The 15711-nt window shown below is 19.9% G+C and overlaps 1 protein-coding gene across 3 annotated transcripts in view; it reads right to left on the reverse strand.

Moving 5' to 3' along the window:
* The window catches only part of LOC122508535, an 843732-nt gene that overhangs the window by 60961 nt on the left and 767060 nt on the right, over positions 1-15711 (reverse strand). For all 3 annotated transcript variants that reach the window (XM_043621950.1, XM_043621952.1, XM_043621951.1), the window contains 2 exons: positions 9928-10069; positions 8253-8320 (listed from right to left, as the gene is read on the reverse strand). In XM_043621950.1, coding sequence (XP_043477885.1) covers positions 8253-8320; positions 9928-10069 — 210 coding nt within the window. The remainder of the gene's footprint in view (positions 1-8252; positions 8321-9927; positions 10070-15711) is intronic.

Here is a 15711-nt window from a genome sequence, read left to right on the forward strand (position 1 = left end):
TAAAAGATACTAAAGATATTATAAGATATTAAAAAATACTAAAGATATTAAAAGATACTAAAGATATTAAAAGATACTAAAGATATTAAAAAATACTAAAGATATTAAGATACTAAAGATATTAAAAGATATTAAAAGATACTAAAGATATTAAAAGATATTAAAAGATACTAAAGATATTATAAGATATTAAAAAATACTAAAGATATTAAAAGATACTAAAGATATTAAAAGATACTAAAGATATTAAAAGATACTAAAGATATTAAAAAATACTAAAGATATTAAGATACTAAAGATATTAAAAGATATTAAAAATACTAAAGATATTAAAAGATATTAAAAGATACTAAAGATATTATAAGATATTAAAAAATACTAAAGATATTAAAAGATACTAAAGATATTAAAAGATATTAAAAATACTAAAGATATTAAAAGATACTAAAGATATTAAAAGAAACTAAAGATATTAAAAGATATTAAAAGATACTAAAGATATTAAAAAATACTAAAGATATTAAATGATATTAAATGGTATATAGTGAATATTAAAAATAATACCGAAAATATTAGAAATAATAATTAATTATCTTTAATATTGTAATATTAATTTTAGCTTCTTCAACAATATTATCTTTGACATCTTCAATATTATTGTACTATCAGTAACAATATCTTTAATATTTTCAATACTTCGTTAATATCTTAAATTTACTATCTTTAATATCTGCAAAAGTATTTTTATTATTTATTTTATTTTTATTATTTTTTTATTATTTTTCATTTATATTATCTTCAATATCTTCAATATTATCTTTACTGCCTTCACTATTTCGTTAATATCTGTAATTTATCATCATTAATATCTTAAATATTATTTTTACCACCTTATGTTATCATTACTATGTACCTTCAATATTTCGTTAATATCTGTAATTTATTATGATTCATATTTTAAATATTATTTTTACTACCCAGCTGAAAAAGTTCTATAGAATTTCACTAGAATCATTCTATATGAATTCTGGTGAATATTCTACAGAATTTCACTAGAATGCTTCTATAGAATTTCTACATGAATTCTACTAAATTTCAGTGATTTTTAATTATAAAGAATTTAAATTCGTGAAATAATATTTTTCAACTTTATATTATTTTGTTATTGAATTTTACATTTTATTTCTGTGACAAATTTTAGACAAACATTGTTTATATCATTTAAATTAACTATAATAATCTTTGTATTTTATTCTTTCATTCTGTCTGTCCACACTTTAAAGTAAATTTTTGTGTATGCTTTTGTTTTTTTGTTTTTTTTTCTTTAAAAAATATTATTTGACAGATAGAAAAAGGTATTTTTTCATGATTTATAATAAAGAATTTTAATAAACTTTGAAATAATAATTACATTTATCGAGGAATTAAATTAAAATTTTATTAAAATTTAAAAGTAATTGAAATTCTAAGATGAGTTTTACTATTTATGAAAATAATTAAATTTCTAAAAAGAATTTTATTATTTAGAAAAATAATTGAATTCCTGTAAAAGTTTTATTATTTAGAAAAATAATTGAATTATATTGCCAAGAATTTTATTAAAATTTTTGATACTGTAATATTGAAGATAGTAAAAATAATGTTGAAGATAGTAAACATAATATTCAAGATTTTAAAAATAATATTAAAAATATCAAAAATATTATTGTTAAAAGTGAAAGCAATAATATTAAAGGCATTAAAAATAGTTTTTTAAAGATACTGCAGATAAATTTTTTAATTAATTGAAAAATATGCGTGATAATAATTTTAATACTTTAATTAACTGATTGGTTAATTAATTAAATAATATATTTTGCAACTAGTTATTTAAATAGGAAATTTTGCAACTAATTATTACTTAAATAGAAAATTTTGCAAATAGTTATTTAAATAATAAATTTTGCTACTAATTATTTAAATAACAAAATTTGAAAATTAATTATTTAAATAGTAAATTTTTCAAACTAATTAATTAACAATTAATCTCAAAATATTACGTGGAGATTTAATATCCTAAGTATAAATTATTTCGTCTTTATCGCTATCCAATATATGAAGGTAATTGCATTTTTTTTCAACGTCCGACTCATAAATGATAAATTTCAACCAACTTTCATAATTTCACTGCAGATATGTTTAATTTTTCCGCTTACTTTTTTTTTTTAATTTTTCATTTTTTCTCGATGCAATATTTTAACTACGTATGTGGATTTTTTTGCTCCGGGCAAAATACATTATGTATAGAGAAAGAATCAACAATGTTTTATTTTCGAATTTTCATTACATAATTATGGAAGCGTATAATATGAATTTTATAAACTTAAAATTGTTTCGACTTTATTTATAATATACACTGAAAAAAAATTTATTTGATTCAAATAACTAATTACTTGTCAATATTAGAGATAATTCAGAATATAATTAAATTGCGTAAAGGGTTAAAATGTGAAAATATTTTTGTTTATTCTTTTTTACTTTGTTTCAAATTAGCATAAATCTCCTTGTTTAATTTTTAAAAAATTATTTTTAAAACAGTTTTTTCAATTTTTGTGTCATAAATAGATTTTAGGTCAAAACAAGAGAGAGAGAGAGAGAGAGAGAGAAGTTCTTTTTTTCATAGTTTTGTTCTTTTATGGTAGAAAAAGTTTTCCAAAAGCCAAAGCAGGTTGCACAATTTATTCATAAATCATTAGGTTTTTTTTTCCTGTGGAATTTATGCGACAAAAAAATTCAGTCATAAAATTTTTATAATCCTATTACAATTTTACTCATCTCAGGAGAGCACCAAAGGACATTGTCTTTTACTCTCTCAAAAATTCAAGCTTTGTTTTAAAAAAAGAAAGTTACAAAAAAAATTGTTTTTTCATATTTTTGTGACAATTTTTGATAAATAATGTAAACCATGCACCAAAAGAAAAAAAAAAGAAAAGAATTCTAACACTCGCTTTTTTGTATATTTAAAATTCACATTTTTTCAAAAAAGAAAATTATTTTAATTAGGTGCAAAAATTTATCAGTGAATGAAAAATCAAAAATAATTTTTAAATTAATAAATTAAAAATAAATCGATAGATTATGTTTAAAATACAAATAATATTTAAATTTTAAAAAATATTCAAATAATATTTATATCTATAAAAATTAAATTTTATTTCAATTATATTTATTAATTTATTAATAAATAAACTAACAAAGTTATTAACAAATGATTCAAAAATTATTTTCTATTAATGTTCTATAAATTTTGTATTAACTAATAAAATTAATTTTGTGACACGTTTTCGAAAATATTGTTTAAATTAATTGACTATCACAAATTGACATGTATGGAGAGGACATCTTTCAATTAATAATTAATTATAATTATTAATAATTATAATAATTACATTAATAACAAACGTATAAATTAAAAAATAATAATAATCAAATTAATTAATTGAACATAATAATTAAATTTAAATTATTATCATTAATTACATTTCAAATCAGTTAAGATTAAAATTTTTTAGTTTTTAATACTTAAAAAATTTTTAATTAAATAAAATTAAATACTTAAAAAAAATATAAAATTAAAATTTTTAAATTCTTTTTACAATGAATAATTGCTAATAATTAAAGTTACGATAATTAATTATTTACTTACATCCATTGGAAAAAAATAACAATTATTAATTAACTTAATTAATTAATTTACTATCTTTACTGTAATAAAAATTATGAATTAATTACCAATTCTTAATTTATATATTAAAATGTAAGCAAATGTCGATTTCAAATCTAAAATCGGTTTTAAAATGAAACTTTGTTTTTTACTGTGAAAGATAATAAATTAATAATTTAATCAAAATAATTTTAATTAACAATTGTTAATTTATGATTTTTTTACAGTGAAGATAGTAAATAAATAAATTAATCATAATTTTTACTAACAATTGCAACTTATAAAAAGATAGGCGTTTACAATTTTCATAAATAAATAAACTTCAAACGGTTTCAATTTGAAATTTTATAAAATTTCAATTTTGAATGAATTTAATTAGAAAATTTAATGAACTTAAATTTTTGAAAAATTTTAATACTTTAAAATCTTCTAAAATTAGTTAAATTCGTCAAAATATATTTAATTAATTATTAAAAATAATGGATTTACAGAAGAATTTTAGTTAAAAACACAAAATAATTGAATTTTGAAGAAGTTACAAATTATTGCAGAAATTCAATTATTTTCAAAAGTAATAAAATTCTTTTCAAAAATTCAATTATTTTAAAAGTTTTTAATAAAATTTTTGACAAAATTCAATTTTTCAACAATTTTTAATAAAGTTTTTGTCAAAATTTCAATTATTTTCAAAAATTTCCCTCAATTTCATATGAATTCTATTATTTACAAATTTCTTCGCAATAATTTAATTATTTTCAATGAATAATAAAAATTTTTACAGGGATTGAATTATTTTCATAAATAATAAAATTCTTTGTAGGAATTCAATTATTTTCATAAATAAAACTCATCGTAGAATTTAAATTATTTTTAATACAATTTTAATCGAATTCCTCGAAAAATGGAATTCTTCTTAACAATTTTATAAAAATTTGTCAAAACAATTCAATTATTTAAAAATTTGTTAATAAAATTCTTTATAAGAATTAAATTTTAAGAAACATTCAATTATATAATTTACTTTTGTATTTAAATAATTGAATTCTCGTAGAATTTTCTAATAAAAATTGATTTGAAAATGAATTTTAGTTTAAATTTTAGATAATAATAGAATATGAAAATAATTTTTGAGAAGTTACAGTAACAATATTCTTATATCATAAAATAGTGATTTTAACATTCGATATCTTCTTTAAGTTTTATAATAATATTTTTAAGGTTGATTAATTTCAAAAAGGTTTGAATTTAAAATTTTTGAAAATCTTAATTCTTGTGGAAAAATGATAATAATAATTAAATATTTTAAATATTTAAAAAGAAATTATTGTTTTCGAAAAATTTTAAAATATTAAAGATATTCGTAAATAAATTGTAACCAAAACATTATTTTCAATAAAATTTTTTCTCTTATTTTCTAAAAATTTAAAAATTTTCAGTTTCATTTTCAATTAAATTTTCTAATTGACAAATATAATTTATAAACATTTTTTTCCTTTATTTTTTAAAAAACTTTGAATTTTTTTAAAACAATTGAAATTAAGAAATAGAATTGTTGCAAATTATTTCCAAATTAAGAAATAGAGTTGTTGCAAATTATTTCCTTATGAAAATTAAGAATTTTCTACAAAAATATTAAGAAACGGGAATATCTATAATGTTTTTCTTTCCAAAAGAAAAAAAAATGAGTTTGTAAACAATATTGTTATTGAGAAATAAAAATTATGCATAAAGTGGGTATATTTCCTACTTCTTAATCAAAATTTTTTAAAGATTAACAATTGAATGAAAGAATACGGAGATTAATATTAATATTATTATTATTATTATTATTATTATTATTATTATTATTATTATTATTTATTATTATTAAATAAATATTATTTAATATTATTAATTAGCAAATAGAAGAATTTGAATGATTAAATAAATGATGAAAAATAATTTTCGCTTTGTAAGAATAATTTGAGAAAAATATGTCCCACTTTGATTAAAATGGAATGAAATGATTCGTACATAATATAACCGCAGATGGGGGACAATAATTTTGTCACTGACTGTACGAGTAATACGTCCTTAAAAATGACACTTGCAGTGCAGTGTTCTGTTATTTGACAGGATATCTCCCCAAAAGCATTCAACGCCCCAAAGTCCATAATTTCACTCAATTAGAATTAGGGGAAACAGTCGTCGCCATGTGTATATACTTGGTGGATTTTGGTAATGTCGTTGAGGCGAGTAAATATATATATATATATATATATATATATATAGCTCAATATATATATATATATATATATATATATATATATATATATATATATATATATATATTATATAATACTCGAAAAGCGGTCATGTCTATGCGCGAAGGCGCGCCTCTATTGATAATCCATTAGAGCACCTGTCCGAGGCGACAGAGACAATGTACTCATGAACATTTTAGCGAGAAGCACATATATACACATACACACACAATACAAATACATCCGTGTCTCAACACAGGCCATTATAACGATAGGTTTTTTTTTTCTTTCTTTCTTTTTCTTCTTTTTATTTTATTTTCTTGTGGCGACATATGGTCAGGCGTCATCATCTATTGCATTAAAAAATAAAAGAAGAAGGGTGAAAAAAATGTAATTTAAAAAGTTACAACTTCCTTCTTCCTGTGCGATGATAGGGAGCCTATATGCTCCATTTAACAACACTTTAATAGGCAACTTACTTTTTCATATTATATATCCATATAATCTTATAATGGTTTTCCAATAAATTTATTTTTTATTTTTTTTTGAAATTTAATGAAAAAAAGAACAAAAGGTGCATTGTACCATTTTTCTAATCTTCACTTTTCTTCCATTAGGGTAGGGACGAATTTTTTTTTTTTTTTTTTAAACAAAATTGTGGTAAATTATTTTCAAAATGTTTATTATCAAAAATAAATATTTACTTGAATCAAATAATTTTTATTTAATTAAATTTAATTTAAATTAAAATTCAATTTCAATTTAGTCAATAATTTATTAATTTCAGTATTTGAAGAAATAAACACTATTTAATTGATTTCAAGAAAAATTATTTGTCTTAAGTAAATATTTATTTGATAATAGACAAGTAATCGGTTATTGAAATCGAATAAATTTTTTTCAGTGTGATATTATTGAATATTATTACTATTATTATTATTTTTATTATTTTTATTATTTTTAATATTTTTATTATTTGCACGGAAAAACGGTTTAACCTGGAACAGCGATAAGTTTCTCTGAATTAACAAAAGTTTTAATTCACTCTCTAAATTTGAATTAGTAAAAATATTTACTAATTTGAATTAGTGACTGACTTTTTGGTTTTGAAATAGTAAATTTTACTAATAAATTAGTAGAAATTACTATATTTATTTATTAGTATGTAAAATTGAGTAATTCAAAAGCCAAAAGTTAATAATAATAATAATAATAATAATAATAATAATAATAATAATAATAATAATAATAATAATAATAATAATAATAATAATAATAATTATTATTATTATTATTAGCAATCTTTGTGAATAAAAATTTTGTTTGAATTTAGTTTTTTTTCCATTTCGACTGAGATACAAATAAATATATAAATTCCGCTTTGTCGGATATAAAATACGGAAAATATTATTTAAATGTAGATGTTACGTGTGCGCGTTTATAAAGTGGAGAAATTTTAAGGACCATTAGTGTAATAGGGGGTTTTTCCCTTTTCAACCCCAGATTAACTCGGTTTCAAAATTGACCCCTAATTTATTTGTGCGTGAGATAAAATCTTCTAAATATAAATATTTATTTTATTTCCGTGATAAATCAATATTTCTGCAATGTCAAAGATTAATACTTTGTATTAAAAAAAAAAATTTTTTTTATTAATTTTAAAATTTTACAAATTTTATATTTACAAGTGGACTTTTATGAAGAAAAAAACTGAATAAATAAGCAAATTTCTCTTTTATAGTTTTTTCAATTTTACTATTTTTTTCTTCTTTTTTTTTAGTTACTGAAATATAAATAACAATTTTTTCGTATATATGTAAAAAAAACATTAGATTTTTATTACAGAGAAATGGTATAGTTATAAATAATTGCTTATTGTTACAACTGCTTTTATTTTATTATTTTTTATACAAAATAAATAGTTATTAATAATATTATTTTATGATTGCGTAAATATGATTTGAATTTATAGAATGAAAAGTTATTATTTTTAAATTTTATGTGTTTTGAATCGAGGGGGATTTTTATTTTTATTATTATTATTGTTATTATTATTATTATTAATATTGGAAAATTAATTAAAACAATGAAAAAGTTTCTATTATTTTTATTGTTATTTATATTTTTATTATTCTTAAGCATTTTTGTACGACAATTATTTGAAACCCGTTTGTGCTTAAATAAATAAATTATTTTTATTATTTTTTTTTTTTTATTATTATTACTACTATTATTTTCATTATTGTTATTACTATAATTAATATAATTGAAATTTCCAAAAAAAGATGATAATAAATGTTACTCACTTTCTCGATATTGAATGACGCTCTCGTGACGGGTATTAATGATCATGCATCGATAACAGCTCTCCGTACTGTGAAAAATAATAATTAGTCAAATAAAACAAACTATTATTAATTAAACATCGTTTCCTAATTATTTCCAATTATAAAATTTAAGCGTAAATTTTCCACAGAAATTTTCCAATTCTTTTAAATAATATTGCAATAATTAAGTACTTTTTGTAATTATTTACTTATTTATTAGGTACTATTATTTATTTATTTATTTATTTATTATTATTATTTTATTATTCTTATTTTATGAATATTATTGTTATTATAATAAAAATTATCTTTAATAGTTATATTATTTTTTATATTATCTTATATATAATACCTAAATAAATAAATATTACTATTAATAATTAATAATTATATAATTACTATAATTATTATAATTATCATTTTTATTTATTTTGCAATTATTAATTATTACTATTATCGTCTATTACTAGTATTTATTTAAATTTCTCATTTATTATTCGAGAACTGAAATTATATTAATATTATATTTAATATTTCTATATTATTAAACATTCCGTTGGCTTTGAATTTGTTTCGGGCACAATTTTTTTTTTACATTAGCCAATATTACATTTAATTCAACAATTAAAATAAAGAATGATATTTTTATAAAATAATAAATTTATCTTCTTATTTTAATGTAAATCCATAATTAAAAAGTAAAATTTCAATTCACCTTTATTTCATTTTCATAAATTAAATTAGTTGTTCAGTGAGAGTTAAATTTTGTTAAATTTATTTTTCCTCTTGTTATAAATAAATTTAATTAAGCGTACCTATACTATTAATATTAAATATATTGATTTTCTTTACTCTAATTAGAATATTTAATTTTTGGCTAATTAGTAAAAGCAATTATAATTATGTTCTTTGAATATAATTATATTGTACTCTCTAAAATATAAATTAGTCGAAAATAAGCAAAATAATGAATAGCAACCAAAGAACAAAAAATTACCATTATAAATAAAAATAAAAATAAAAATAAAAATAATTAATAAATAGTAAAATTTTGGCTGATATTTTACTTCAGCTAATAGTAAAAAATAATTAATTATTAAAATAACTGTTAAAATAGTCAAAATTGTCTAATTAAATTATTTACTCTCTTTTGAATTAGTTAAAAATAAAATCTTAAAATATTTACTAATTTGAATTAGTGACTGACTTTTTGATAGTAAATTAGTAAATTTTACTAATAAATTATTAGAAATTACTATTTATTAGTAAAATTTGCTACAAGTCAGTCACTAATGAAAATTAATAAACATTTTATAACAAATTAAAATTTAGAGATATTTCAAATATAATCTAATAAAGGTAATTACAACATGTATGTAATTTATTTATTGATAAAATTCTACACTAAATGGATATTGAAATTAGTTAAATAAATATATATGAAAATGATTATTCAATAGGAAAGAGATTATACATAGTGCTTTCTACTGGATTCAATAATGGATCAATAATTTTGCGTTGGAAGCATCTCGTTTCGCAATCGGATTAAGGCATTAATTTTGCTATTTGAAGAAGCAAAGAGAATAATAATTAAGGCTTAAAGCGTATAATGTACATATATACATATAAAGGAGAGAGATAAAAATTTACTCACTTATCGTAAACTATGAATACATCATTCTGGTTACTCTCGATACAAGTTTTGTTATCGAAAGTTGTTGCATTCACAATGACTGGTGCTTCACGAGCATTTAAAAACCATTTCCCTCGCCAACCCTGTGGAAATTCACATTTTCCTGAAACAGAAAATTTTTAATATTAAAACAATTATTAATTACACTCCTCTCAATTAGTAAATTATTATAATCATAAATACCAATTCGTTTGCAATTTTATTTTTCAAGTATTTATTATTATTATTATTATTATTATTATTATTATTATTATTATTATTAAAATTATATTTCCACTAAATATTATTAATTCTATACACATGCTTCATTAATTTTATTTAAATAATTTCGATAAACAATTTCATTTTAATGGAAAATAATGATAATTTAATGGAAAATACAAATAATATAAAAGTATAGGTAAAAATAAGAAAATAATGAAAAATACAGAAAAATTTAAAAAATATAGAAATATGAAAAATATAGGGGAGAGTGGTCAAGGTTGGATAATGGCGCTTATTTCGTTTTATCACATAGCGACACCAACTTTTTTACAATGTTTAGCAAAAACATTTCATTTTAGTAGAACTTTCCAATAATATAAGAGGAAATCGTCAAATTCGGTAGACAGGAGAAGTTATAGAAAACAGTCAGAACCTGATCCAACCTTGACTACTCTCCCCTAAACATACGAAAAATACGAAAAGTAGAAAAAAATCGAAAAATACGAAAAATACAAAAAATACAAAAAATAGAAAAATACGAATAATAAAGGAACAATGAAAATAAAGAAAAATCCTCTATGAGAAAGAAAAATTTATGAATAAAAAAATTTTTTTTCCCCACTGAAAAATAGAGAAAATAATAGTTTTTTGTTACTCCTTTTTCTTTTTGTAAATATATTATAATAATGTTTGAATAAATAAGAAAATAAAGAGGAGATAATCACTTTAAAAAAAAAGTGAGGAAAAAATACATCAAATATAGATTTTTTCCATTATTCGTATTTCTTTCTTTCGAGTAAATATAAATATAAACAAAAAATTGTCAATTAATAAAAAACCCACTAATTGACTAGTTTTATTTTATCACACTCGAGGATTTATTAAACAATTTTCGCAGTGATGAAAACAAAACAAAAAATTGTAAAAATTTCAAATTTCGAAATACTCGCAATATTTTTCAACAGATTTCAAAAAATATGAGAGGTAATAAATTTTCCATGTGTCTACTTCTCATGTAGATAAAAATATAATTAAACAAAAAAAAAATCTTCTTACGTGAATATAATATCATTACTAAAGAAAATTCAACTTTTATGTGTATTACAAAGTTTTATTAACTTTTGATGTAAAAATAATTCTCTTTGTATATTTATACGAATGAATGTATTTTTATCATATATTTTATTTTTTCATATCATTTAATAATATTTAAAAATAAATTTTTAAAGTTTAAATCTATTTTCTCTTTTCTTCATATATTTTATGAACAATGCTTTAAAATATTAAATTTCTCATTTTCTTTTCTCTAAATGTATTAGAAAAATTTTCTTTATTTTCAATTTCAAAATTAGCAACTTTGGACAGATTTCTAGTTTTTATTATAACGTTAATTAACTTTTAAAAATTCTTAATCTTTATAATTAATTGAATTAAACAAGTTTTAATTAATTAAGTAGTTAATTTTAATTTATTAGGCAATTAATTCAAATTCATTACGTAAGTAATTTAAATTAATAGAATATTAATAAGTCGACAATTTCTATTCATTGCTTAATGAAATATAAATTTAAATTAATAGAATATTAATAAGTCGATAATTTCTATTAATTACTTTATGGAATATTAATTTTAATTAATAAAATATTATCCAAAATTATTTCAATTTTAGTTGGAGTTAATAAAATCTTTATTAAATTTAGTAAAATATTAATTTAAATTAAATCAATAGAAATATAATTTAAAATAATAAAATATTTTCAAAAATAGTTAATATTTCAATTTCTTAAACTAATTTGTTTGTTTCTTGGCTTAAACTTTCAGAGTTTGGTAATTTTGATCTAATTTTTTTTAATAAATTGTTTTTAGACCTATTTATTGAAACTTTTCTGAATTATTTACCTATTTTTTCGAGTCGTTGTTTTTTGACCTAAACAAACTGACTAAATTGGAGCTTATTTTTTATATTTGACCTAAAATTTTAAGACCTTGCTTTATTCTTGACCTAATTTTCTGAGACTTTGATTTTTTACCTAAAAAATTTTTACATAAAAAAGTTTTTGTTTCATTCTTGACCTAAATTTAAATTTAAGTTTTATATTTGACCTAAGATTTTAAGAATTTGCTTAAAATTAACTGTCAGTGATATTTGATCTAAAACTTATTTTGTTTGTTTATTTCTTGACCTAATTTTTTTTAAACTTTGTTCTCGTTTTTAACTATTTTATCGAGTACTTATTTGTTTCTTGACCTAAATTTGAATTTAAATTTTGGTCTAAAATTTTAAGACTTTGCTAGTCATAAACTGACGATTTATATTTGACCTAAAATTTTGAGGCTTTGTCTTACTTCTGACCTGAAAATTCTTTAAGACTGCTTTTTTTGACCTCATTTTTCGAGACTTTTATTAATTTCTCGTCTATTTTTCCTTGTTTTTCAAACCTAAATAAGCTAACTTTTGAGCTTACACTTTACATTTGACCTAAAACTGATTTTGCTTGCTTGTTTCTTGACCTTAATTTTTTGGGTCTTTGTTTACTTCTTCACCTATTTTATCGAGTTTTTGTTTGCCTCATGACCTAAATTAAATTTGAATTTAAATTTTGTATTTGACCTAAAATTTTTAATCTTTGCTTGATATGAATTATCGATTTTTATTTGACCTAAAATTTTGAGACTTTGTCCTATTTGTGACCTGAATTTTTCGAGATTTTGCATTTTTTGACCTAATTTTTTTAGATTTTGTTTACTTCTTCACAGATTTTTTCTAGTCTTCGTTTACTTTTCGACCCGAATTCCAGCGTACGCTTTATATTTGACCTAAAAATTAAAAATTTTCTCGATCCGAACTATCGATTCATATTTGATCTAAAATTTCAAGGTTTTGTTCGATTTTTCCCTTAAATTCAAGTTAAGTTTCAATCTAAATTTGATTTAACCTTTTCTTTTGACCTGAAATTAAATTCAATTGAATTAAATAAAAACATAACGTAAAAATAGTTTTTGACCTAAAAATTTAGTTATTTCTATCTCTTGACTTAAAACATTTTCTTTTAATTAAATTAAATTAAATTTAATTTTAATTTCTTTTAATTCGTTTAATGGTTTAAGAAAAATTAATTTTTAAGAATTTAGTTTAACTGTTTGGGTAAAATATCTAGGTCAAAGATTTATATTATTATATTTATAAATTAAATTTGAAAACATTCGAGTGAGAAAAATAGGGCAAATAAAGAAATGATTTTTTTCTACGATTGCTGTATTTATTTATTTTTTTTTTTATTATTTGTATAAAGTTATTTTGCTTACTGATGTTAAATTAATTTGAAGTTTGCACTAGACTAACTTGAAAATGGATTTTGAGTAATATTGACAAACGTGCTCCCAATTCTTTTTGGAATTTTTGAAGCGAAAATTTTTACACACGTTTATTTTTATGTGTGTATATAAAATAAATATATAAATGTGAGTTTGTGTGTGTGTCTCTAATGCCTTAACTGAGAGCAGTTAATACTACAATGCGGGTTACTTTAACGACCGATTGAACTTTTCACAAAGGTTGTCAGAGCGCTTATTCAAAAGCTTGACGGATAAAAGGCGTTTCTTACTCTTTTTCCTGATAGGTGATATTGAATTTTTCCTTGGACTTTTTCTAATTTATCGACTATTAAACGACAAGTCGAGTTGAATGTTTGCACACGACATTAAAGAATTTTCCAGTCATTTGAATGGAATAAGTCTAAAAGTCATCGACAAAATTAAGACTAAAAAAAGGGAGAATTTATAATTTGTCCTTTTCTCTTTTTTTTTTGAACTAAAATTTGCAAATTTATTTATTTTTATTTATTTTTATCTCTTCTTTTATTGAAAACAAAGAGTCAGTTCGTTTCAAGTTTTTTTAGTTTCTCTTTTTTTAAATTCAAAAATTATTTTCTCATTGTTTCGAACGTTCGAATGAACGACGATTTTTTTTTACTTCTTTTAATTTGTATTTTTTTACAAAAAAAATATCCATTAAAAAAATTGTATTTAATTAAGTAAATATGTGTTAATTATTAATTTAATTATTTTTCTTTCTTGATTAGTAATTTTTAAAAATATTTAAGTAGAAAAAATTTTTTTTCATTTGAACGATTAAAAACTTTAGGAAAATTAAAAAAATACTTAATAATAATTTTACTTTCAATTGTATTATTAATATTAAAATTAATAATTATGATCGATCTTAATTATTTTTTCCAAATTTTGGTATTTATTCCACTGTTTTTATTTTTAATTTAAATAATCATTCAGATTTTAATTGAAAAAAACAATTTGCTTAAATTGAAAAATAATTAAATTTTTCTTATTAAAAAGTACAAAAATATTTTTAGAAATATAAAAAAATTTATATTCATCTCTAAAGAAGAAATTAAATTGAACTCATTTCAGTAATTTGTTCATAGTAGATTTATCAAATTATATTGTGTTGCTAATAATATTAATTGTCATTATATCCAATTGTTCTGTTTTAAATTATTGTAATTAAAAACAATTTATATTTCTATAAACTTGGAAAATATGTCACGGATTGCTATATCTACTATTCTACGTATATATTGAAAATTTGATTAATTTTAATAGATTCAAAACTAATGAAAAATGACATTTTTCCTATAAATTTTTTTTTCCGTTTAAGAATAGAAAATTTTTGCATTTTCATTTGAATGATACATGGGAAAAATACTTTATAAATATTTATAAGCGTCTGAACTCAATTATTTTAAATATCGCCTTTAATCGATATTATTTACGTTTATAAAAATTCACAAGATGAAAATATTGATAAATTTTGCAAAAAAAAGGGGGCTGGAAAAAAATTTGAATTGTAAAATTGTTTTTCTATTCAATTTACTTGTTTATTTATTTATTTATTGAGAAGAAAAATTATTTTGTTTCAGGTCTAGAGATTCATTTGATCAATTGTACTATAGGAACAAATTTAAGATATAAAAGTTAATAATTATTTTAACAAAAATGTAATATTTTTTATTATTAAAAAATTAATGAAAATTAAAAATTACGAATTATTATTCTCTCAAGACTAATTTCACCAATTGAAGAATAGAAAAAAAAATTTTTCCATCGTAGAAATTTATTCTTTACAGGAAATTTGCTCTCAAGGCTGCAATTGATTTCCTATAATTTATTTCATTATAAAATGAAAAAAGCACCTGAGAATATAGTGGAAATTTAAATTAGCCGTTTTTTTTTTATTTCTTTAATTGAACAGTAATAAGAATTGTCTTTTTTTTTTATTACAAAGCGAGAGAGTGAGAGAGAAATGCGAAACACTACAACAATGGAGCAACTCAAGTATCCAACCCCATCTTCTGAAATCTTTCCCCCAAAACTGTTCCATTTCCGAATCGGTTCCCTTTATCTTTCACGCCAGCTTTGTGACAAGCGATTTCGACACGCGCGCAGCGAATTGAATTCAACAATCCCTAGACTCTGTTTCCGTGGGCTTCAGCAGGGTTTCCGTGGGTTGATAGCAGACGCGAT

The sequence above is a fragment of the Leptopilina heterotoma genome, unplaced genomic scaffold (genome assembly GCF_015476425.1).
Source record: "Leptopilina heterotoma isolate Lh14 unplaced genomic scaffold, ASM1547642v1 Lhet_54, whole genome shotgun sequence".
In the NCBI taxonomy this organism is placed as follows: domain Eukaryota; kingdom Metazoa; phylum Arthropoda; class Insecta; order Hymenoptera; family Figitidae; genus Leptopilina; species Leptopilina heterotoma.